The sequence below is a fragment of the Thermobia domestica genome, chromosome 12, assembly GCF_964235325.1.
Source record: "Thermobia domestica chromosome 12, izTheDome1.hap1.1, whole genome shotgun sequence".
Taxonomy (NCBI): Eukaryota; Metazoa; Arthropoda; class Insecta; order Zygentoma; family Lepismatidae; genus Thermobia; species Thermobia domestica.
Window position 1 is genome coordinate 77,258,680 of NC_137465.1, and position 27,106 is coordinate 77,285,785.

The 27,106-nt window shown below is 37.8% G+C and overlaps 2 protein-coding genes across 4 annotated transcripts in view; one reads left to right on the top strand and one right to left on the bottom strand.

Annotated features, from left to right (window-relative positions):
• Positions 1 to 27,106, top strand: part of LOC145666520 (uncharacterized) — a 466,510-nt gene that overhangs the window by 390,129 nt on the left and 49,275 nt on the right. For all 3 annotated transcript variants that reach the window (XM_081733813.1, XM_081733810.1, XM_081733811.1), the window contains one exon: positions 23,179 to 23,339. In XM_081733813.1, the coding sequence (XP_081589939.1) occupies positions 23,179 to 23,339 (161 nt within the window). The remainder of the gene's footprint in view (positions 1 to 23,178; positions 23,340 to 27,106) is intronic.
• LOC145666521 (uncharacterized) overlaps positions 1 to 27,106 on the bottom strand; it is a 411,536-nt gene that overhangs the window by 148,145 nt on the left and 236,285 nt on the right. The gene's annotated exons all lie outside the window — the stretch shown is intronic.

Consider the following 27,106-nt stretch of genomic DNA (forward strand, 5'->3'; position numbering starts at 1 on the left):
AATATTCCGGAGTGGACGCGAACTATCAATATTACGATTACTAGGCACGTGTTCTTCTGACTTCCCCACGGAAAAGATCATAAAAAGCTTGGTTGTTGAAGGATAAATCATTGACGTCTTAATTTAGCCAATCAGACAAACCCCTACATCTCGAGTTCTAGAAGGTGATACCGTGAACCGTTTCAGATTTATTGCTTCCTGGTGGAGTACTATCCATGCGCAAAATTTGAGCATAATAGCCGACATGCATCTTCGGTGCCTCTTATCTTTAGTACAATTTTAACCAGAGATGGTGTGGGTCAATGAAAATTTGATCCACGACCCACCATGACCCACTATCACCCACCACCCAAATGTCCCATTGGCCCACTCTGACTCATCAACCATCGTGATCCACTCTGACCCACAACCAACTATGAACCACTCTGAACCATTGCGACCAACTCCGACCCACCAAAACCCATCGACATCAACTCTGACGGATGACCCACGTCCTCCTCTCCATTGACTAAAGAGGTTACACTTGTAATAAAACAAGACTGTGAAATTATCACTTATTGGAGTTTGAATTTCTACTGTTAATGGCTCAAGCACCTCTCTGTTACAATACTGGTGGGTCTGACCTTTACGATATATAATGGCAAAGTGTTTCTCATCTTCCGAATTAAAATGAATTTAAATTTATCATATATAATTATTTCTTTGTTGCCTTACAGACACATTTCAGTAGAAAATAGGGTGAAATTTGAAAGTTTCGAATCAAGGAAAAGTAGACCAACGTAAAAAAAAAAAAAAAGAGAGAGAGAGAGAGAGAAACTAATTTTCTATATAATTAAGCCTGCCGTACTAATTGAAAATGCCCATGTAATTAAGTTTAAAATATAAATTTTATGGCCATTTTTCTCTAACTTTATGGCTTGATTGCCTTATGCTCGGAACGCTCCATATATTAAACACCAGCTTCAGCAATTATAAATAGAAAGCAATGGGTATAAAATTCAAAAAGAACTTTAGTTTGCATTACTCAATTTGTTTCTCAACTAATATCAATCGTTTTGGATTATTTTTACAAATCAACCCACTACCAATTTCCAATATATAGAAAATGCACCCCCGTCCCCCCGCTCATAAAAGACGATTTAAAAAAATGCCAGGACATATTCTCTATTTTTAATAAAGAGTTATATACTGAATTTCAGCTCTCAGTTGAACGGCTTGTGAGATACTAAATTTTCCGCAAAAATTCGGACTTCTACTTCCCCTAAAGATATGTATTATAATGAAAGTGACACGCGTATGATAACTTTCCAGTTGGGATTGGAGCCTGATTATATACCAAACGTCAATTCATTTGACTTTGCAATTTGACCGTGATGATTACGCAGACATAGTTACTTTCAATTTTTTATGATACATATCCTTATTTCATATGTTACAGATGATTCAAAAATAATTTTTCAAGCAGTTAGCTCCTCTAGAATCTCACAGGCTGCATCCCAAAATCCAACTTCTACTATCCTATGACAATCCAAAAGTGACTGAACTTTTTTTTAAATAGGAACAAATGACAAAAGAAAAATGGAGATCTTGAAAGTAAAATGTAGAAAAGCTCGGTGCCCCCAATAACTACATATTTCTCCGCCCCTTCATCCCGAACTTAAAAATAAAACTTAATTCTAATATGGTTAATTAGTGAATTTATTACAGTTAAATTCCACTCACTACATGCTACAGTTACAACTTTGTAACAAAAAATAACAACTGTGAAACATGTTCTGAATTACTATTAGATTTCTTACGCTATTAGAATAGTAAAAGAGGATTGTTCGTGAAATAGTATATTTGCTCTTGATTTTTAACTTTTTCATACGGAAAATAATAAAATATTATTCAAGTTTTAAACTTTGCACTCTGCAAATATGTTGCCCTCTAGGCAATAGGACTAATGTGAAATGTGGACTAATGAGAAATGCTGCACTGTTACCGGCGCTGAAAACTTACAATTCTATTCTAATATCGAATGATTTCGATATCTTTATGTCGCTACGTAACCACCCTGGCTGCTAATGGGAGCTTAATTGGACTTGAATTGAAAGTAGAACTATTCACCTAAGCGACCACGAAACTATGGATTCGATACTAATATCGACCCGTTTCTAGCATTTTTGATATGTATCCCGACAGTACTCTTTTTCCAGACTGTAAGAAATATAGTTAAAATTGCTCTAGATATCTCAGAATTATGTTGAAATACACACATAAATCCACTTTTATATTCTGTATAGAGAGTGAGTGAGCGAGAGAGGGCGACTCAAGGCATCACCACTTCCACATTGCAAAAGCATATATCAGGAATTGAATTGAAAATCTATGTAAAGACTTTCTCCTGTGGCATGCTTCATAAGGACAATTCCAGTCTGCTCACGTGACCTTTGGGGTTCATGAATTTTTTTGCGAGCGTTCCGACTTTGGATTCTCTGTTTATGCATCGAATAACTTTTCAAGAACATAAATGACATTCTGTATTATGAATGTTGAGAATTACCCTCTATATGACAAATAGCTGCAAATAAATACACTACATGATTGATTTATTGCTATTGAACGAGTTTCTTAACTTGTATTTACATCCTCATATATAATACCGACCTACTGTGAAAATTATCTCAGATGTTATATTTTAAACATAATAATTACTATGTTCTGCAATTATGTTATATATACACAACTTATGTATTCTAATGTAATTATTTTATATAATTTTTCATGCATTGCGGAAAATATAATTTAAAAAAAGGATTAATCTAGACGTGATTCGAACTCACAACCTTATGATTTGAAATCCAACAGCTTACCAATGAGCTAACACAAGGACTTGTAGAATTATGCTTCTAGCGATGTATAACGGATCTCAAGATAATTATGACATTCATATCCATTACAAATGTTTCTGTTCTACTTTGACTTTTATTTTAGTACTCAGGCGATAATTATGTTCTATGTCTTAACTTTGAGCATTCTTTTACATATGGAAAGATTCTTTAACGTATTTAAATGTTCCATTACGTATGGAGAGCTAAATGACAAACAAGCATTTGCTGACATTAATAAAAGGTTTCGAAATATTGTATCATTTAGTATTTCAATCAAGGTTGCTTTTTTAAACACTTGGTAACAAGTCTTATTATATTTAAAAGAAGAAAAACACATCTGCAAACTTTTTCCCGATTGCAAAGGCTGGCTTGGAGGTTCGAACCTGGCTTACTTTTTCCCGAAGATACCCGAAGCTGGACTTAGAAAATTATTGCCTCAAATCACCAGTAAAGAATGTACTCAACCTTTTTGAGACAAGGTGTACATGTTCACCACATGTAGCTTCAACAGTGTGCAACACTATATCACTACACTTCACTGTTATGTTTAGTGATAATAGTGCATTTTAAATCTGTGCACACTTGTATATGATGCTATTTCAAACAAAATATTTTCATATTGAATTGGCAACACTGTGGTTTTCATAGGATATTTTGTTCACATTATATTGTGCAACTTTTGTTTTGACTGTTTTAACGGATTTCAAGATATTTACTTTAAACGTACATAATTCCATGATAAATGTTTTGGATATTCAAATTTAGAAGCCCTGTAGCTCCTATCCTTCTGGTCCATAGCAACTTAAATTTAGCTCATTTTCATTTCTCGTGATGCTCTATCAGATGTGCTACGTGGCAATCAGATTTGAGCGACAACTTGTGGGACCTTCTCGTGTGAGCATTCCGGAAAACTAAATAGTAAAGTTAGCATCACACGGTAAAGTAACCTGAAATACCGGTAGAGAATGCTTTTGGTTACAGTTACATGCTTTCTTAACATGTAACCTGAAATACCTTCAGTTACACGCTTTCGACAGGTTAACTCCTCCATGGTCGTTTCAAGGATCGTGCTATTATGTAGGCAGCAATATATCGGAACATAACAGAAAAGATGAAATGCGTCGTTCAAGAGGGCGTAGTATGAAAGTCGACTATTTTCATCGTGGGTATATTAGTGGTAATATTCGGTTAATGAGCGTCAACATAAACCTCTGCGATCCGCCCATTATAGCCACTCATCAAAACTGAAAAGGTGCAAAGAAGACGATTTAATCGTCACCAAAGCTGGTGTCCCATTATCTGACGATGTACCGAATACGTCTTTGCGGTACATGGTCTACCGGATATTGTGAGAAGAACAAGACCCCAGCCCGCTCGAAGGACTAATAGATTGCTCACCATTAGGAGCGTATTGACAACCCTCATGAAAACTTTTGAGAAAACAGGCATTGTACAGCGCCTGTTTTCGCATGTTTTGCTCATGTGCTACAGGTGTTACGTGTAAAGTAAATGGTTTCGAACAGAAACAGGAACTTATCCGGGAAATAACACCTGTTTTTGAATGTAATAATTCTTGTCCCGACATGAATCACATGTGTACACTGTATATTCACTGATCAGTACCTGTGCGACGCGCATGTACATGCAATGTTCAGAAGAAAATGTTGCGGGCTGCAGACATGTGCAGATCACCGAATGTAAGTTCATGTGTAGCACGTGGTATTTAGTGAAAACGTGTCTGCGTGTGTAACGGTACCAACACATACACTGTACTCCACCGATATTGTAAACATGTACATTTGCGTTCCAGGCCAGCCGGTATTTTAAATGTTGAACGAAAATTTTCTGCACATTACATATAATGTGTTCCGTTTTTAACTTGATTTTCAGCTATGCTGAATTTCAAAAGAAATCTGCTGTGAACATGAGCGGTTTTTTCCCTGTATTGCCGAATGTTCATGCAGGTTCCAGAGAATTGTTAATCTAGCAGGAGTTTGTCGTTTACATATCTGGTACATGGTATGTTTTTAATACGGAAAACTGTGTAGGTAGAAATTTGCAGGTGCGAATTTATATTTTCCTGGACCAGCCGCAGATACTGGTATGTTTAGAAACACTGTGTTGCTGGAAATTCAGTCTTGATTCTTATTCCTTCAGCAAAATTTCGAACTCAAGTTTCATTCAACAGTGAACACATTTTATAATTACCACAAAATGGAAAATAGCTAGTAGGTCTAAAGACCAGGGACAGGTTAAAAAAAAAAAAACGAAAATTGTGCCCTATAGTGTAGATGCCCGCCATAGGGGACCTGTGCATTCAGTGTTAACTAATCGAAAAAATGTAGTGTTCGTATCGTCTGAACCGCCTATTTCCAGTTCCCCTTTCACTGCATGTTTGCGATCCCTGCACATTGCATGTTCAGTGCTCTCGAACAATACTAGAATAGCACTTCCTTTTACTTCTTCCTTTTACATGCAATATTCAGCGGATGATCAGCTGCTGTTGAATAGAAAACACGTTAAGATCAATTGCAAAACATGCAGTCCACAGATGTTGCGTTCGGTTATAGGTACAAAACATGTGTTTTCCAGGTACAAACCAGGTGTTCACTTTTTCCTTGTTTACCTGTGTTTTTCCGTTTCCAGGAACTGAACACACAATGTTTTTAAAAAACATGAGCACATGATCAGACGTAAAACAAGTGTTCCAATTTCAAGGGTTTTCCAGGCGCATGTTGTACATGCGCATGTACGGTACGCGTTTTAAAGGACAATGCCCCAACGCAGAGAAGTTTGGCTAGTCTACTATTACCACAATTTATCGCAAGCGTGGACAGCGTGCCCATAGCTATTCGACCTATTTAATGGACCAGTTCCGTCAACCGAGACACCCGGCCCGTCTTTCCTCTGTCTTGGACGTAGTATTCACGTGTACGAGACACACCGTCAGGATTTGTCCCTTAACCCTGACTCGCCTTAGCGTTGTAACTCCTATTCCGTAAGGGAGTGAGATACGCCCTTCGCGGCCGGACCAAAGTCCTGAGTGCCTACTAGTTACCTACTGGTGGTAGTGGACTGCTAGCGAGTCAGTCCTCCCATGTTCTGCAGGCATGGTACCCGAGCGTTTGAAGGCAAGCTTATCTCTTGGGATTGGCTCCCATAAGGTACCGAATCCCACAGTATGATCACAGCCTGGCAGAGTCCAACCCAATCCGGGAGCCCCAGGCTATGCCTGAGGGGGCTTGTTCATTTCCAGCCCATCCCTACCTCTGTCGTTCCACGGCAACTGCCTTCGCGTGTAAAGGTACCACACACGTCGAGGATCCAATGGTCACTGTTTGAGTTTTATGTCAGCCCTTAACCTACAGTAGTGCGGGGGCCACCCATACGTCCTGCTAGATCAAAAAGGTCGAGAGCAAGTTATTACTGGACTTTGTCAAATAGTACTAGTGGATGATTTCTAGTTTGATCACGTTTTGACAGCCGTGAATTTTTTTTGACAATATGGCCACCAAGGTCAAAGGTCGAAAAAAGTTACTCTATATCAAAATCTTTAAATAGATTTAAAACGGTTATTTTTTAATAACCTTCTACAAAAGTTGTTTAGAATTAAATTTTCAGCGAATTCACTATTTTACCTTCTTGACCAGTGGCGAAGCGTGATCAAAAATTTTGGGCGGGGGGGGGGCAATATTTCTTAAACCATCTTACAGATATCTGGACCATACAAATATCCATATAATAAAGAAGTAAGTAGGTATTTCAGGTGAGAAACTTGAGGGCATGTACCTCTTTGTTCCAGCTCCCACGAAGCGATACCTTTGCCTAAAACCTACCTTTATCGCAAAAATCCGCGCAAAGTTAAATGCTGATATATAACGTAAACGAATACGCTACATTTTATTTTATTTATTTTACGGTATTTGGTTAAGTATACATCACTAATTTCTCAGAGATTTTATTTCATTTAGTAGAAGGAGTCGTACTGTATTTAGTAAAGTCAGTATTAACTATTTCTTTTTGTATATAACCTACATTTTTTATACCTTTATCTGAATTCGAAGTATAAATCCTATTTACTTACAAGAAAATAACTTCATTCTCGGTTATTACCATGTTAAGTTTGAAGTTATATACGAGGCGTGTTTTTTAAGTAAGGTCCGTTTTGTTGTAGACACTAGTAGTTCGCGCGAATACCGCAACGAGCGTGTGCGTCGTGTACCGGCATGCCTCGGGAACAATTGTGCTCAGTTCAGCTCTGTAACTGACTTGTAAGGTTGTGTTCTATGCTTTCACAATGTTTAAGATTATCAAGTCGCCCGCCGCGTGTGATGTTCGCTCAGTGATACGGTTTTTGTCAGCAAGTAACCTGTCTGCTGCAGAAATTCATCTACAGATTTGCGAAGTGTACGGTGATACTGTTATGAGTGCAAGTAAAGTGCGTAAGTGGGTACGAGAATTCAAAAATGGCCGTGACAACGTTCATGATGAGGACCGCTCCGGTCGCCCTTCTTCGATTACAGACGATTTGGTGGTTTCAGTTGAAGCGAGGGTTCGTGAGAACAGGCGCTTCACAATAACAGGTCTCTCAAACGAATTTCCTGACGTGTCGAGATCAGTGCTTTACAAAATTGTTTCTGAACACCGTTGGGTCCCGAAAACATTTAGGAAACTGTGCTCCCGTTGGGTCCCGAAACGATGTGAAAACAGCAGTGAACTATTGGTTATCGGAGCAGGGGGCAAGTTTTTATGAAGAGGGTATTTTGAAATTGGTTGAGAGGTATGATAAGTATTTGAACAAACTTTGCAAGTATGTCGAGAAATAGAGTAAAGTATGTACTTTCTGAAAATATATTTACTTTTTTTGAAATAACCTTTCGTTGTGTACTTAAGTTCAAACGGACCTTACTTAAAAAACACGCCTCGTACCTAGGTATACTGATACTTGTTTATTATTATTTTTAATTCTATGAATTGTTTTCTCTCCCATCACTTCAAATACTGATTACGCTCAACGTACAAATACCCTATTTCCATATTTCTTTACAAGGTTCGACACTAAGTTGAAATATAATTGCAATTGATAAATAAAGTGATTTTGAGATGTTATTTAGTTTAGAATATATACATTTTTTACACGAATAGGTGAACATATATGTTGTTTATGAAAATAGACATCACTCGATAGCATCAAAATTAGCAAAGTCAAATTGTTTTTAGGAATCCTCTGGTCGGTGGCTTGGAGTTTGTACTTGTCAAAGGAAACCTTGAAGAAATGATACAAAGAACGCTGAATAATCAGATTTTTCTTTGCTATCACTAGGATAAAGATATGCGCACATCGAGGTAACGCAACATGCTTGTCTAGAAAAAAATGGTTGTTGATTCTAAGTACATGAATCGTGTGTTTCCATAACACGTTTCCCTTGTTTCCTTCCGGCAATATCGGCTTGTTAGAGTGCTTATACAGAGAGATTTTTGAAAATCGATTGTAGCTTATGATCGCTGTAATAAATCAAAACCAAAAGAACTGGAATACATGACTTTTCCATTACACAAATAATCCGAGAATGTTTGGACAGTTTTGAATGTCACTAACGGTATATTTTAGGTTAATAATTTGTTATATATTCCTGTAATTTATGTCCGGTATAGGTATGGTATCCATTTGACACGAGGAGGTAACTCGTCAAAGGTCAAACAGACAAAGTCGAACCACTGTCCAATACAACTTATTAGTTATCGTTAAAAGTAGCTTATTGTGGTCAGCAGTCAGATTTTAGTTTTCACGGTGATCCATGAATGTAGTTGGTATTTAATTCATATTTGTAATTTGGTGTACTATACACTTCGATTTATTGTTTACAGATGTTATTCTATACTTATTGTAATTATGAAACTTCACTCCTGGACCCCTTCACGAGAGGCGACCCTATGCGTCACACACACACACACAAATATATATATATAATGTAATCATCATAGGTATTCTGCCCTTACTGGCGGGTTACTTCCAGCAGCTGACAAGCTTCCATGCTCCACGGTCTTCCGCTAGCCTCTTTGTCTTCACGTATGATCTTTCTGTTTTCATATCATCCATTAACTGTAGTCTTCTTCACCCCTTCCGTCTCTTTCCCGCTACCATACCCTCTAGGACGTCCCTCAAGATACAATTTCTTCTTAGGCAATGTCCCAACCAGTTTCTCATCGTCTTCTAACAATATCTAAAAGTGTTCTTTTCTCCCCACTATTTCTAACACCCACTCATTCGTTTAGCGTCTTTGTCTTCACGTATGATCTTTCTGTTTTCATATCATCCATTAACTGTAGTCTTCTTCACCCCTTCCGTCTCTTTCCCGCTACCATACCCTCTAGGACGTCCCTCAAGATACTATTTCTTCTTAGGCAATGTCCCAACCAGTTTCTCATCGTCTTCTAACAATATCTAAAAGTGTTCTTTTCTCCCCACTATTTCTAACACCCACCCGTTCGTTTTCCGCTCGACCCAATTAATTCTTTCCATTCTTCTCCACACCCACATTTCGAAGGCTTGCAGTTGATTCTCGTCACCTTTACATAATGTCCACGTTTCCGCCCCATACAGTACAACACTCCACACAAAGCATTTTATGAGTCTTTTTCTCAACTCTCTATTCAAGGTCCCGCAAAACAGACTTTTCTTCCTCCTAAAGGCTTCTTTCGCCATTCCTATCCTTGCTTTTATTTCACGTTCATTTCATGTCATTACTAAGAATACTACCCAGATATCGAAAAGAATTCACTTATTCTATTTTTTCCCCTCGCACTTTTGTATTTAACACAGACCTCTACGTTCCAATCACCATGACTTTTGTCTTTCTAATATTTATTTTCATCCAATATTTTCAAACACCATCCTCAGGTTTTCTAACATTTTATTGATTTCCTTTTAAGATTCTGCAGCAAGCGCCATATCGTCTGCAAATGTTATGCATCTAATCATTCTGCCTCCTACCGAAATGCCGTCACCATCATCTAAACTTTTTTTCACTCTCTTCTAGATAGACATTAAATAGTGTTGGCGAGAGGCAGCATCTTTGTCGAACTCCCCTTCCAATTGCACTCTCCCTTCAGTTCTTCCCCTATCCTAACACTTACTTGTTGGTTCATGTATAAGTTACTCATGAGTCTTTGATCTTTCCATTTTAACTCTAACTTCTTTAGAGCTCCCAACAACAATTCCCAGTTCACGCGGTCAAAAGCCTTTTCTATATCAATAAATACAACATATACCTCTTTCCTTTTTTCTATAAATCTTTCACATCTCTCTTAATAATTCGACAGCATCTCTTGTGCCCATACCTTTTCTGAACTGCTGCTCCTCAACTTCTTCATTTGATCTTCTATATAACTTTCGTTCAGTATTCGGAGCAAAGTTTTAGCTGCATGAGATATAAGACTAATAGTTCTATAATCCTTACATATATTTGGGTTCGATTTCTTAGCCATCAGTATCATGATCGTCTTGAGGAAGTCTTTTGGCCACTTCCCCGTTTCATGTATTTCATTGCGTAGTCGAAACAATTTTTTCTTTCCCTTGTCTCCTATATTTTTAATGAATTCGATTGGTATATTATCTATCCCAGTTGCCTTTCCATTCCTGATCTTGGATATAGCTTTCTCAAACTCGTACCGAATAATACTAAATCATTTATCATCTCGCCTACTTTATTTTCTACTTCAACATTTAGGCTACACGGTCTATCCCTATTCTCATGTAAGTCTGCAACGTATTCTTTCCATCTTCATATGACCTCATTTCTCTCGCTGACTACCTTCACATTCTTATTTTCTACTAGCATTGTAATACCCCCTTGTTTCCTCCGAAATTCCATAGATTTCACCTCATACATTTCCTCATATTTCCCAACGCCCGGCCATTGGGTTTCCTTACGACGCTTGGTCAATTGAGAGATACCTATCCTTAAGCCCTAAGTCGCACGGTCATTGGGTTCCCTTTCGCTCTCACGACGCCCGGTCACCGAGAGGAACCTCACCTACAAAATCCCTAAGACGCTTGGCATTGGGTTCCTTTTCATAATCTTACCCGAAGTATTAGAGAAACTAGTTATTGTATGCATTTGTATTTAAGTGGATCTCTTTATAATAAACGGTGAAGGGAAAGTCGAAATTCCCGTGTACAGTAATTGCTCTACCTTACACAAACGGAGTTCATTTTACATGGTAGATGTGTCGGTGTCTATTTACAGACATTTCTTTAAGGACTTTCCTACGGGACGCTCTTTTTATTAACGGAAAAACGAAATTAGAACTCGTTAAGTGTTGGGTTACTAAAACAGGATCACGTAAAAATAATATCCGTGGTGTTATAGCACTCTCATTATTCTTAGCGGTAAATTGATTAGTTTTAGGGTGGCAGGTATTTATGCCGACAACTAGATCTGGGAAAAATACGAGTAGAGAAAGCGATAGTAATATGGCGGAATCAGGCTCTCGAATGCCTGTTAATATTCCCCATCTAACTAGATACTCAGGTCACAGTACAGACGACCCGGATCGATTCTTCATGTTATTAGAAAATTTGGCTTTACTCTCGGCATGGACCCCTGAAAAGAAGAAGGAAATTCTCCCGATGTATTTACAGGATGTAGCTCTCGATTTTGTTTTTTACAATTACAAAATCAAAATCAATTTACCCTAAATTACGATCAACTTAAAACTAAATTAATTTCATTGTCTCGTTCAAATTTACCCGCATATAAGGCAGAATTAGAAATTTTGCAAATACAGCAGAACGAAAATAAGTCGGTCGATTCATATTTCTTAAGGAAATTAAGGACCATTAGACAGCTAATGCCAGAGGCTTCGGAGGAACAGAAGATCCATTTTGTTTCCTTGGGATTACAAAGAAATTTATTACAGAAGATAGCGTTGGAATCATTTCAAACAGTACAGCGGTTGCAGGATCGACTTCCTGAATTAGAAAAGGCACAGGACCTCATGCAGAGAAGGAATTATGTGGAATTGTCCCAGGCAATTCATTCTTTAATCGGCCAACCTAACCGCCCCTCAACATTTTCTTTAAATGACTTTCATAACCAAACAAATCCTAGTTCGGTAATGGAAACCTATGCACAACAGCCAACTTCTACTGTGCATCACACCCAACCTGCTCCTTGTTATTCGCAATCGTTACCTTCTGCACCTTCACTGCGGAATATTCCCTCTCCACAGTCAATTTCCACCCAACTTGAAGGTTCAAATCCGCACCCCCACCAAAGTCAAAACCCGCCCTCACAACCTCCTCAAACGGACCTTACTAAATTAGCCAATCAAATGGCCGAATTATCATTAATGGTAGCACAGAATGTCATGAAGACTAATTACAGACGTAATAACGGAGGAAAACATCGTCAAAAAAACGGACAAAAGGCTGGTGCAAAGAATAACAACAAAGGAAATAATGGTGGTAGAAAAAATAAAATTTTTGTAAAAGGCGATAAAATATCTGTGCGCGCAATATGTTATAAGAACCACGGCGCATCCTCGTGTTGGAATAATCCAAAAAATACCAACCAGGGAAACGTATAGATGGGCTCGCTGGCCATTTCAGAAAAGTCGGCGCGGGCCACACAGAAACCACAACTAAAAAACAATCATATCCAAAAAGAACAAGCAATAGCGGAAAATTTTAGTGATATGGAAGACAATTTTTTCACCCAGGAGACTGACAACGATTGCCGAGAACATGTTAAGCTGGGGACAGAAAATAATAAATTGTTGCTTAATATTAGAGTAAATTCAAGCAATCTGCCAGCAATAATAGACACTGGATCCAGTCATGTCCAGGCGAGACGTACCTCCCGATTGCCAGTTAGTACCATTTCAGACCATGAGGGACATCGCTAATAAAGTACTGACTTTGAGGAAATAGCTCTAATTAAATTTAAGATTGGCACCACTACTTTTTCACATTATTTCCGCATTATAGATGCAGAATTTAGTCCGATTTTTGGGAACGACATCCTCACTAGACTTTTTTTCTCAAATAGACCTGGAGCATAATTCCATATTATATAAAAACCTAGGAAGCCTGCTTTTCCTAAGGAAAAAAGAAACGCAAGAAATGTCGCAAGCAATTACTCATTCTTTGTGCTTGCAGAGAAATGCAAATGTAATTTACTAATAAAATTACGATCCCCGCAAAATCACATTTCTACTTTCCTGTTTCAATTCCGAAGAAAAAAACATGACAGCATTTTACATCATTACTCCATTGCAATCATTGTTAGAACGATATGGATTGGAGACAATGACTATGAAAATACCGAGTAACGAACTTACGTTATTAATCTCAAACACTACGACACGCATAATAACTTTAAGTAAAGGCACACCAGTGGCGTATACAGAGGAGGATGTGGAAGAATTTTCTTTCAAAATAGAAGACAAGAAATACATCAATTCAGAACACAAGAAGAGATACAGGAAAAATTGAAACAGACCGCTAAAACTTTTAACATTGACCTTTTTAGTATAAATCCTGATTTACCGGAATACCAGCGAATAGCTGTAAGCAATTTATTATACAAATACAGAGATTTTTTTCCTAGTCCGGAGGATATAGGTTATTTTAGGGGATACGAACATAAAACACGCATAGATAAAAGTGCGTCATTCCATCACCGTTCCCCACCTATTCCATTAGGAATCAGAGACAAAATTGATAAGCAGATACAACAACTGTTAGATGCCAAAATCATAACTGAGAGAGAGACGAGTAATTACTCTTCGTCTCTAATTGCAATCAAAAAACCAAACAGTTCAAAATTCAGACTTGTGTTGAATCTACATTCATGTAATAGTTATACCAAATATTTAAGCATCCCGTTTCAGTCTACAGAAGACGTTTTGCAGGTTTTAAAAGGGAAAACCCTAATTTCAACCTTGGACATTTCGCAATCGTATTTTCAAATCTTATTGCATCCAAAAAACACTAAATACATGACTTTTGAGGTGAATCATACACGCAAAAGTTATAAATTTCTTAGATGCGTAATGGGCCACTGCTCAGGTTCCCAATCTTTGACTATTGTAATTAAAATATTAGATGGCTAACCAAAACGCATTACCAATTTTGCAGACGACATCGTGATTGGTTCATATATGTGGGAACAACAACTTTCAGATTTGGAGCTTTTATTCCAAAATTACGGAAGCATGACTTTGGAGCCAATCCCAAGAAGACACACTTGCTATATAGAGAACTCCCAGTATTACGATTTCTTGTATCCGGAAGAAAGATAAGCATCTCACCAAAAATAGCAAATAAGATGAAGAATTTGAAGAAGCCGACTACTAAACGAATACTCAAGAGCTTTATAGGCCTTCGCTCTTATCTTCGGAGTCATAATAAGAACTTCACGACCAAGGTAGAACCGTACCAACAGCTCCTTACTAAAAATGCTAAATTCAAATGGACCGAAAAACACGACGAATTATTTCAGAAGCCGAAAGAAGACATTTTGAATGCCCCATATCTCTACCATTTCGACGAAAAGCTAGAGATAAGGCTCTTACAGATGCGAGCTCAATTGGGAGAATTATTAGCTTGTTATAACCCTAAAACTAACGAAAAAAGTTGTTTCGTACTGCAGCCGTCGCCTTACAAAGACCGAAACTAAAAGTTCAGTCTGACAAAAGACCTATACGCTATTATCTATGCTTTACGCAAATTCAGATATTTCCTACTTAGTCGTAAATTTAAATTGTTTACAGACGCTAAATGTCGATTAACTTTTCTACGCACACATCCGGACAGAGTAGGAAAATACACACGCTATAAACTTTTCTTAGCCGACTATAATTTTGATATCTGCCATATTGAAGGAAAGAAGCATCCGGCCGATATCATCAGCCGCTTAGAACAAAATAACAATGATACTCCAGAACCCACGGACCCTTATCAGGCAACTGAGGATTTGCATGCATACCGTTCCAATTCTTTAGAACCCACTCTTCAAATACAACAACCAGGATCTTTGAAGAACTTACGGGAAGAACAGCGTAAATATGACTCGTACGCTGACATAATAGCAGTTTTGGAAGAGAAAGAACCGACATAAAGTTCTACCATGAGAGCAGCTAAGTATTTTCGTTAAAAACATAACCTACTGTACCGTACACAAAAACATCCAAAACTCGGATTAATTTATCTTTTGTGTATTCCGAAAAGTTCGGCAGGACATTGGTTCGAGTCTATTCACAAAAATCCGTCGGCGCCTCATTTTGGGTTTTCGAAGACATATAAGACAGTCGTCAGTAAATACTACATGCCAAACATGAAGTCATACTTAGCGTTTAGAATAAATAACTGCAGAGTGTCAACTCTTAAAGAAATTCCCGAAAAAGCCACAAGGAGAACTCCATCATCCGCCAGGCCTTATAGGAGAACGATAGGCGTTTGACGGTTTAGGACCTTATCTACATGAAGAAGGGAAACCAAAATACATTTTAGTTGCCATCAAAGCAAGCACTCGTTATATAGTGACGAAAGCTGTTAATAGCTTCACGGCAGATACAATTGAACAATTCTTACTGGAAGAAATTATTTTAAAATTTGGTGCCTTTTGTTTCCTTCATCTGGACAAACACCCAGTACACAGAGCGAAGAAACTTCAAAAACTAGCAGAAACCTAACTTTGAATTTAAGTTCTGCCCTGCTTTCAATCACCAGGATATAGGATTAGTTGAGGTCGTGAACAAAACTTTACAGAATTCCTTAAAAGTTTTCGTCCAACAAAATCATGAAACATGGCCAAAACTACTACCTCATATCACTTCTGGTTTAAACAGTTTCGTCCAATTAGGAACGAAGAAATCAAGCTTCTTTTTAATGGACGGGTACGAACCTAGGACAATCAGCGATTTCCAATTACAGACTTCTCCCCAGCTGCGGCTTGAACGAGACCAACTTGTAAAATTAAGAAAAAAAGTACATCAAAATTTACTAAAAGGTCATGAACAGCAAAACAAATATTTTGACAAAAAACAAGCAAGAAACTTGACGCAATGGAGATAAAGTAAATTTATTTCTCCTTTCGACGGGTCGGTGAATCATCACAATGTACCGACAAGTGCTGCAGACCGGCCACAATTCTTTCAAAATTAAATAATAACCTCTACCGAGTGCGCATGCCCAACAATTTCAGGGAGAAAGAACAGAATATCTCTATAGACAGAATAAAACCATATTATGATGGCGAAGAACACATGTAATACGGGGATAATGAAGAACGCGACAAGGAAAAAAAGAAGCGAGGAAAAAATGATTCCAGTAGATACGGACCAGCAACACGCGCCGCGCACTCTTCATATTTCAGCGACGAAAAAAAGAACCAAAACATTGACTAGCAGTAAACAAGATATGCAATATGATAAGGCTAACTATTTAGTGACCAAATCTAGTATGTACGTACCTTAGTATTCACATTGCAACAGATCCCTTGTCTATTTTCATTCTTATTATTCCTCACCTCCCTGCATTGTGTCATTCGTACTGCCCGCATACGCACAATTTCCTTCAATGAACAAAAATGCAAGCTAGCATTTTTCTTTCCGCCTCGAACGAATGAACTTCACAAGGCCAGCAACACTTTTTTTTCTTTTCGCTTCTCCTCTGCGAATCATATAATTGTCACTAACACAATAAACTATATATACAGTGTGTTAAGAAATTTAGGATTTTCAGTTGACAAACTTTCTTCCGACATGACTACGTTTATCTTAGTAGTGACTTTAACCATTATATAAGTGTGTTCTGTCATCCATTTCATACGACTAGTAAGAACGAGACTGATATTAGAAACTTTTTTATAATAGCACCCTATGTCGTGCGAACTTCATAAAATGTACTACGGCCCTTACTATCAGTGGCAGTGTATAAATACTAACCTAACCACCAGAGCTTCGACAGCCTCTCCTTTGAGAAAGATGAAGTAATGTATACGGATCCTGCTTAGGTTAGAGGACAAACTGTTAGTGCTTCAACTTAAACTTTAAACTGTATTTGTATGATTGTGTCTTATAGTGTTATATGTGACCAGTGCTTTTCCCTTGTTTTTGTGTTTAAGTGTTTTAGTGCATTTCCAGTGTATGCTGCGACCAATATGCAGATCGCACATAATGGCAAAAAATAATCCTATGGCTTATTTTTTTCTACGCCCCGGGAGTGTAAGGTTCCGCATGTCTCCATAACATGCGATAACCATGTGTGTACTACACGTGTTAGTAGTAAACAAAAACAACGCAGATGACGGACCCGAAGAGGAGTCGCCCACATTCGCCAGCAGTCGGCAAGACGAAGATCACCGAGGGTAGCCGACACTCCAGGATAAAAGAGAGGAGCAGGCATCAACAAGCATCAATCTATCCAGGTTGATCAAACCACCTAAAGCCATAAGGCACCCGGCCATTGGGTTTACCTTACCCTCTCACGACGCTTGGTCAATTGAGATACCTATCCTTAAGCCCTAAGACGTACGGTCATTGGGTTCCCTTCCTCTCTCACGACGCCCGGTCACCGAGAGAGACACCTAATCACACAAGTTTAACCCCTCTCACGACGCCCGGTCGCCTAGAGGAACCTCACCTACAAAATCCCTAAGACGCTTGGTCTTTGGGTTCCTTTCCATAATCGTACCCGAAGTATTAGAGGAACTAGTTATTGTGTGCATTTGTATTTAAGTGGAATCTTTTTATAATAAAAGGTAAAGGGAAAGTCCAAATTCCCGTGTACAGTAATTGCTCTACCTTACATAAACGGAGAGAATTTTACAATATATAATAAGTTTAAAGCAGATTGAAGCACCGCGACCACGATTTCAGCAAACTGCACGGACCCCAATATTTGATCAATTGACAAATCTAGTGGTGACTTTGTTGTGTCCCCTGCTTTTTCCTAAATTTGGTCCCGTTTTGAAAATTCTTATTTTCTTTTCTATTTTGTATTCTGGTTTCGTATGCTGGACAGCACAGGTATTAAAGAGTTTGGCCATTTATTTGGCAAAGAAAGAAAACTCATTTTGGATCGGATTTTTCTGTTTTGGACAACATCCGTGGGGTTGAGATTCGACTTCTGGTTTTCTTACTGCTGTTGTTGTGATGTTAAGGTATTTATTGGAAGAGAGGAAGGATAATATTGATAACTAGGATTTTGACTGTGTATTTCTGGTTGCGTATTGTAAGGAGTTAAATATTGCATTGTTGTTGAAAATTAGATATAGGAGTAAAAGTCGAAACTTGATGTGGCTGGGTTGATACAGATTGCATTTTTAAAGGAAGATTGTACTGTTGACGTTGAAGGACTTGTATAGATAATGTAGTTGCACTAGCTAATAAACATGATACAGTATTAGGAATAGGATGTCGGCCGTATAACACATTTAGAGTTTGAGAAAGTTCCACGTGGTCTCTTTTTCTCATTAAATCCTGCCCTGATGCTAAAGCATTAAGCTTCGCCTGAAGAGCTTCGACCGCATCAGATAGTTCCAACGCTATTTTTTTTTAAGACAATTACATTGTAGTCCTAAGAAAGATAATGGATTCTCTGTTCCTCCGATGTATTCGGTGCAACCTGCCGTTTAGCCCTTAACTTTCTAAGAAAGTAGACGTCAATAGGTTCATTAGAACGTTGTTGAACTTGAGAAAGCTCTTGTTCCATTTTATAAGGAGGTACTTAATGGGCCTGCTTTACGAAATTAATTTTGCTTTTAAATTTTCGTATGTTTATGTGTTACAATGGTTCTGATTTTTAAGCTGAAGTACCAAATCCATAGCTATGTCCTGTAAGTATACTGGAAAATCTTCCTTCTTTTTAGCTGCCCAGCAACATTGATGATTGTCCATGTAGTCATATAACCAGCGGCGTAGCGAGCATTACAAGATTGGGGGGGGGATGAAACTTGAAATTGCCAAGTCTTGATTTAAAAAATGTCGTGTCTTGGTTAAAAAAAAAACATACCAAGTGTTTCGAAAATCTTAGTCTCACTTTTACCAACCCTGCGGAAAATTTTACAGCAACCTTATTTTCATATTCATCCCATTCCGTGCCCCATCTGAGATACGAATTCGAACAACCCCCGTTTTCGAATAAAATTTCACACCTCAACTCAGAATTATTATCTCCCATGATGCACAACTGTTAATTTGACAACTTATGGCTAGTTTAGATAATCTGCGCCAGTCAAATCTCACCAGAAATGCGCAGTTTGTTTTTCTCTTCTGTCCTCCAGTCTCCTCCCACTTCGATTTCATAATTTCGCACTCTGATGAAAAGTATTAAATACCTTCAAGAAAAATACTAATATATAACCTCCCTTTTAGGCGCCCCTCCAACCGCAAGCCCGGGGCACGTGCCTCGCTTGCTCCCCCATGAGCTACATAAGTAACATACAATGTTTCCGTAATGCTTTGACTTATAAATACTATAAAATAAGGAAGAATTGCAATTTTTGTTTTACTTTCCGAAAGAAGCAACTACGTGATTAAAGTAGGAAAGGCAACACATTTGTATGAAAATGAAGTGAAACACACACCGATCTATGCTTTCACCCAGCAGACGTATTGTTTGGCCCCCCAAAATGTTACTTTTGGAATCATGCACTTAGGTTCATAGCGGAAGCGACAGAATGACTTGACTCATCCATTGTAGCTTTCGTCCATCGAACAACATTTCCAGAAACCTACTGCGCCCCCTTGTGCCGTGCTCTGGAAAATCAGCATCCGGGGTGAGAGTATACGACGGGCGCCTCGTACATATGAGTTAGGGCGACAGACCATTCGCGAAGTGCCACCATGGTTGGCGCGAAGCGTAAGAAAACTTTCAAAAGTAAACCCTGCTTTTCCTTGATTTTGAACTCCTTTTATTACTTTTTCCTTCCATTTTATATATGTGCACTTTTCCTAACATGAGTAACATTATAGGACCACTTCCTAAAGCAGAAAGAGGATTTGAGTACATACTAGTAATATTCCAAATAATTTTTCCTTTCTCTCTCTTTCTTTCATTCTCTTTTTTAATTTTTCTCCCCAATTTTGCGTCCCCTTTCTTCGGCGCCCAGGCTATCGCCCCCCGTTATGAAAGGCACTGATGATACCATTCCCAAAACACACTTTTGTTCAGTTCTCCCTACTCGAAAAGCCCTGCAAATAGAAAGTCTTATTGCAAAACAGAACTGAAATAAGCTATTCTTGTCCTCTATATTAATATGATCACCTTTTGTTTCAAAGCGAAAGGTTTATTCACACACAAAATATACATGGTTACACAAAACAAAGTATGTTCACTCTGGTATCAAAATCTGCTTCCCTTTGACATTTTACTATTGGGAAAAAAAAACCAACTTAAATTTGTCAAATTTACATACTATACATAGTAAAAAGTTTATACTAATAAACCTGCCATGTTTTCTTTATGGGAATAGGGGACATTTTAGATCCCATTCCTCCCCCACCAAACTTTCCAACACAATCCAATAAACTGTACCTCTGGTTATGAATAACAGTATAATAGGCCGCGGTGGCTCAGTGGTATAGCGTTCACTTCTAGGTGCATGGGGTCCTTGGTTCGATCCAGCTCAGTTCAAGTGAGCTTTGTAGTGGAAAAACACCGTGTGCGTGGGTTTCTCGTGGTTCTCCCGTTTCCTCCCACTTTCTTCATTCCACCATTTCATTCATTTCCCATCATCACTGTCTCCTTTAGCCTAGCCGACATTTATTTTTTTCAGCAATATAATAGGCGGAAGTTCCCTAAGCTGCAGCTACTTTTCTCTCGTCGTTCCCTGCAATTAACTTAACGGACTGAAGATGTTTACAATCCAACTACAATAAAAAATTGCCTTAAAAACATAAGATAATGTCTTATAAAAATACTTTACAGAAAAACAATATGCAAACGGTTTAAATCAGTGATACAATCTACATTCAATATTCTTCGCGCGTTTAGCAATATTTATTTACATGGTAGTATTTGCCAAAATTACGTTTGTCAGTTTAATCTGATGAAAAGTTGATTTTTCTCCTTATGTCGTGTATAATTGTCAGGACCAGATGTACATATTTCTGAGCCCTGGACCAATCACAATTCTGTGCCCATAACCTCTCAAAAATATTATAATTCTTGTTACTTTATTTAATGTCTCTCTGAAGAAAAAGTCACTCATCTTTCCTGTGCTTGTACATGTAGAAACACTCAAAGCCATCTTACCTTTTTTTTATGTTGGAGAGTGTCCGAGTTTCCACCAGGTACAGTCACTCACATAAGTACCTGGACCCCTGGCTGTTATAATTCCATTACTTGGGGTCAAGGTACTTATGTGGGTGACTGTACAATGGAAAAAACAGTGTTGCAAATTTCGCTCGCTATCAAGTCGGACAGGGTATTGTGATAAATTACTCAAAACTGTTACATGCTACACTTTATTGTTCATTCACATTATCCCAGCCACTTCATTGCTTTTCGAATAAGCTTATATTGATAGCAGAAATGGGATGGGATTAAAATATGGGACATTTGCCTGTCCCGACTAAATTTATTGGGACGCGGGATTCTCGGGCCCAAAATCGGAACTGTCCCGTTTTTTACGGGACGTATGGCAGGCTTAATACTAACCAGTCGCTGCCTTGTTCTTGTTTTATTAACATCAATTCTGCCAGTCACTACCTGTTGCCTTGTATACGCTCTTGTATCAAATGCTTTTGCGTCCAATGCTCTACTTGCCACCGAAACGCCTCTTCTGTCTGCCTTTGCTTGCCAACTCTATTCTGCTTTCGTCAGTGGTACAATTCCCGATTTTAATTAAAGATTCTTCAAAATGTTCACGAATATCAAATGAACAAAAGTGAAGTGTAATCACTTGAAACAAGTAAAGAAACTTTAAACGAATATATCAATTTATTTCAAGCTTGGAAACTACACAAAACTTATGCCAAGTCTATAGGAGAACTAATAAATATTTTGCAGCAACTGGGTACCTAAGAAAATGTTAAACCGTATAAGTCAATTGAACAAAACGGCATTCTTCAAATTGCCAACTATGTATTTTAATTTGCCAACTTGTCAAGAGATTGGAAACTTTGGGGGGGGCTTTCCCACTTTACTCCCCCTTAACGACGCCCTTGCTTATAACACAAAAGATCTGTTGGGATCATCTGTAATATGCCCTGAGTGTTTAGTTAAATGCGGCGTATTAAATGACATCTGCAATACGCCCTCCATGTCGCCGTTAGATCTATTGTAATCCTTCTCCAGTCTAAATGTCTGCCTTCTCGGTCTAGGTTCCGGCATTTAAAAAAATCACACTACTGACTTATTAAGAAGAGAAAAGTAGATAGAAAGAAATGAGAAAAAATGATATTGCACTAACCTAAAACATGTGGCTCCAAAATTTAAAGTCTAATTCCGTTAATAAAAAGAGTGTTCTGAAGCGAGGTTTTTATGCTTGAGCTTAGTGTAGTGAATTGAAAAGCGCACCTAACCACCATGTAATGCTTGTTGGTAGAGTCGTAAATAACGAAACCGGTATTTAAACTCATCACCTTTTATTATAAAAAATGAAAGTTTACAAAGTTCTTGTAAATTGTTTTCAAAGTTCAGTAAAGCCCTTGGCACACATAAGTGGCTTCGGAGTAGAGGTTCAATTGTCTTTAGCTCGTAATGGACTTAGACAGGCATCATGAATAACTCCTTCGCTCATGGCAGCCTCCGGAATGGGTGATTGAAGGATGTCATCTTTGCTCATAGATCCTTGGGAGATAGATAGTTCTCTGTAGTTCATGGTACCCCCGGAAGAAACGTGATTAAAGGGAGCAAATTCTTTGCTCATAGCAGCCTAAGGAGATGGGTTTGAAAGGAATTCTCTGTAGCTCATAACAGCCCCAGGAGAATATGTTAATGGGTGAGTAATCAACGGTCAACTGACAGATTTCTCCTCTTGAAGTCTTCTTTTATAGGTCTTCTTGAAGGAGAGTCCATGTAGGGGCAATCAACCTTCATAGGTTTCTTCGAAACCTTCTTTGTGTCTTCCTGGAGGTGTGTTGTTTCTACGACACCTATTATTGTTTATTTCTGAACGTAAAACATGTCTTCGTTGTAAAAGCATGTGAGTACCATGTGTGCGGGGATGGAATTTTACAATATGTTCAGTATAATTTTTGAGCAGAACTTTCGATATCAATACTTTGTAACGAACATTGTTATTATACATTATACGCGATTAATATTTTTATTCTTTGTGGTTTTATACAGTGGAACGCGCTGAAGGAAGAGAGAGAGCCTGATTTGTCGGACTACAAGGAGTACAAGTTGAGAGAAGACAATATAGGTTTTCAGTTGCTGCGGAAAATGGGATGGACTGAGGGACAAGGTCTTGGCGCTGAATGTCAGGGTATTGTCGATCCTGTAAATAAGTGAGTATAATCTTATAATTGTCCACTTTCAGTTGTAGTGACAGGGGACAATTTAAAATTTGTTGCATAGTTTTCTCCCATTATTTTCAGTATGATGAAACAAGGGTCAAATAACTAGAAGTTATTAGCTTAAATCTTCCCGAATTCAAACAGGGTTCGAAAAGTCTAACTTTGAAAAAACTAACAAATGCTCTTTTTTTGTTTTACATGATAATTCTACGCGCGAATTAGAGAAAGTATCGTTTTTATTTCAAAAGAAAAAGAAAACAACAACATCTAATCCACGATTTTGTAATTTTCTCTCCAGAACTTTTCTACCAACTACTACTGAATTATTATATGATCGTTAGCGTGGTCATAACACCGCACTTATTAGACAAAAATACATTTTCTCCAATTTTTAATGAACATGCAAAATTATTATTATATTCATGTGAACGGAAAAGTTGTTTTCTTGCTTTGGTCTGCTGGTGAGTAACTACGTTCTTTCTTTGCATACAGGTGTTCTCTATACCTACTGTCATCGTCGATAATACAAAGAAAGCATTCTTTACTGAACCAAATGCTTATCTCATTAGCAGAGTGCTTCGAAACCGTAAACTTTTTCTTTTCTTGAGTGAAGTCACCAACTCATGATTTTGGCTAGTAAGACTATTTTGTATATACTTTTCATCTAAATCATTATCAATGGTTGGAAATCTTTTTAGTTACGAAATTGTTACATCGCAGGCAGGTGCATATCGACCGTTGCAGTCCGACACACCGACGCTTTGTTATCTTAAATATCGTGAGAACTGTGCTCGAAGTCTGTGTGAATTGCAGACAGAATGGTCAATCTCCGCAATTGCCAATCTGTATTCTTTTTCATTAAACTATTTCGTATTGAACTATTATGTGAAGAATCTATCAGGTATAGACCGAATTCTTAAAGTTGGTCTGCAACACTCATTTAGTTGCAATTTGGTTCTTCGTTCCCACGAAATTAAAAGACGTGTTGCCAGAACTACTAAATATACCACGACTATATTTGCATCAAGTATAAATATATAAATTTATGTATTCCTCACACGAAATCTTAAAAGACACTGCCAACCGGAGACATGGTGAGGGATTTTCCCGGGTGTTGGCAGAAGCGAGGAGTTTGCGCTTGGTGTTAAGAGAGTAAGGCACGAAAAGCATATGTTGGACGAACTTACTTATATTCTAGTATGTAAATGACTACGAATAAGCATTAAGTTTTTGTGCAGTTATAAGTACAGCCTCAACAGAAGAAGTGAACAAAATGTTCCTTATATAATTTTATAAAGTGCGTCATTCTTGGAGCTACAAAATCTCGTTGGAAACTAGTGCTCTACCCAATCCCCGTACTCATTCCCCTGTTTCTCAGTGAAAGCCCAACTTCGACGTAGATAGTGATTTAGTGAATGTGATAATTGGCAAATGGAAACACTGAGAATATAGCCCTTCTATATATATTCTCTTGTGATATTAATTGTTTTATATTTCTGAAGTGTTTGCGCAGTGTCGTTCGCTGAAGCATTCATGCTGTATCAAGTGGAAATTTGTGTTATCAGTATCCTTTCTTTTACTACACACACACATATATATACAGCATACATTCAATAAACAGAAATTCGTTCAAGCTAATTTTCTCTTTTTATTTGTGTGTGTGCGAATACTTCATCAGCTTGCCAGTCGTATATACGCAGGTGTATGTACAGAAGTAAATACAGTTAAATCTGAATTTCCGAACAACTGAGGCTACCTATGTCATATCACTTATTTTACTTTATCATTCCTAATTTGCGCTTGAACAGGACACGAGCTCTGAACCAGGTTGTTATCAACTGTTTCTTTAGGGACTATCCTAGGAGCCAGTTCCCAAGGGAGACGGTAGATAGCAATTAAGTATAGTAGTACCTATGACTGCTTTCTCATCCTTTATTTTCTGTTTTATTACTTTTTTAAAGTAATCATCGATGTTTGCTCAACACTTAACTGTATATTACACTTCTGGTCTGAAAACCTATACAACCTTGGAGAAAACAGAGTCCAGATCCTTCACAATTCCCAGTTTTGCACACACAGAACACTGTCACAGATAGTAACATGCAGAGTATGCAGTATAAGAAAGAAAGAAAAACTCGCATAGCGTATGACAGATGATCTAAGAAAATAGGGGGCGGAACAAACCAATACATCAAAGATGCACAGAGTAGTTTGACGGTATTGTCTTCGTAGTATAGTCAGCGACGTCAGATATCTATATGCATATATTTATTTTAGCATGGGTTCCAATGCTGTCTAAAAAAAAAAAAAAAAAAAAAAAAAAAAAAAGGTCTTTTTTATAAACAAAGTGCGTTTTATCGACGAAGAATATCCATGTACGAATATAAGAAAACTATAAAATATATGACGGCTATGTAATATAGTACATTAGAACATATAATAGGTAATTCATTTGTTTTGAAACGACCTTGTAACTTCTAAACTAATTGATAAAAGCTGAGATGAAATTTGTAACATGCAAATATGGACAGGAGGGTGTTTTTTGACAGTTCGCAATACCATTGCATTAACAGTGTTGCTAATCAAACATATATATACAGAGTGTTAATGAACTAGACCGACAAACTGAAACAGGTGATTCCTCACATCAAAATAAGAAAAAAGAGTTCATATAGACTGGTGGTCAAAAGCGCATAATTTCAGAGGACTGTCCAAACTTGTGGGAAAATGAACTTTGAGCGCGAATATCTCCAAAACTATTACCCATTAAGCTGAGGCGACATGTTTTTGTCTTAGACTTGTAATCTGTTCTATCCAAAAATTCATGATTCTGAATCATTCAGTGGGGGGCGCAAGAGAGTCCCCCACAGTAAGTGGGAGTCCCGGATATTCCGTTAGGACAGGGAACAACGTCCCACCAAGTAACAAGACACACCATCAATATTTTGAACAAAATCAAGATGGCAAAGGATTTTTGGTGTGTTGTGCGTGGTTGCATAACTACAGTTGAGATTGAATATAGTTGATAAAAGGAAAATAAATAATATCGTTACATCTGCAGGTTCATGACCCACAGTCATGATATGTGTGCTAAAGGAGACAGACATTAATAATACGTAATAGTTTCGGAAGAACTGAACCAGTGAGGATTTGCGAGAAAATCTGAGTATAAACGAAAAAATATGGGTCACTTTAATTTGTCCAGTATCTACCTGCAAAATTTTGTTGAAATCGGCATGCAACACTTGGCGCATGTTCTATGTATGTAGTTCCGATTCTACACAACATTGTACTTTTATATATAATATAGAAATGTAACAACGTTGGAAACTAATGTATAAGTCCAACAATGCAACTATATGAAGTATGCCCATTATGTCTTAAACTTGGAATGAGCGGCTGAGGCGATCATCATGATAAGCGACACTTCCCGTGAAGTTCGTGAAGTTGAAGTATTAGATGGATGAGGATAAAATGTTTTTTCTCTGACTCTCCTACACGCGCATGACAGTTCCCACGATCGCAGAATTCTTTCTCCACTAGTGAAAAGATACATTTTTCTTATTCTATGGAAATTGGATAAATATATTTTCTCTTTTGAATTGGATAAATATATTTTCTCAATCATGCAATTATGATTGAAAAGTAAGGGAAACTGTAATAATAATAATGAATGTGGGTTGAAGAAAATTATAGGGATAACCCCGGGAAAGCCCACGCACACGGTATTTGTTTACCATAAAGTCCACTTTGTGCGA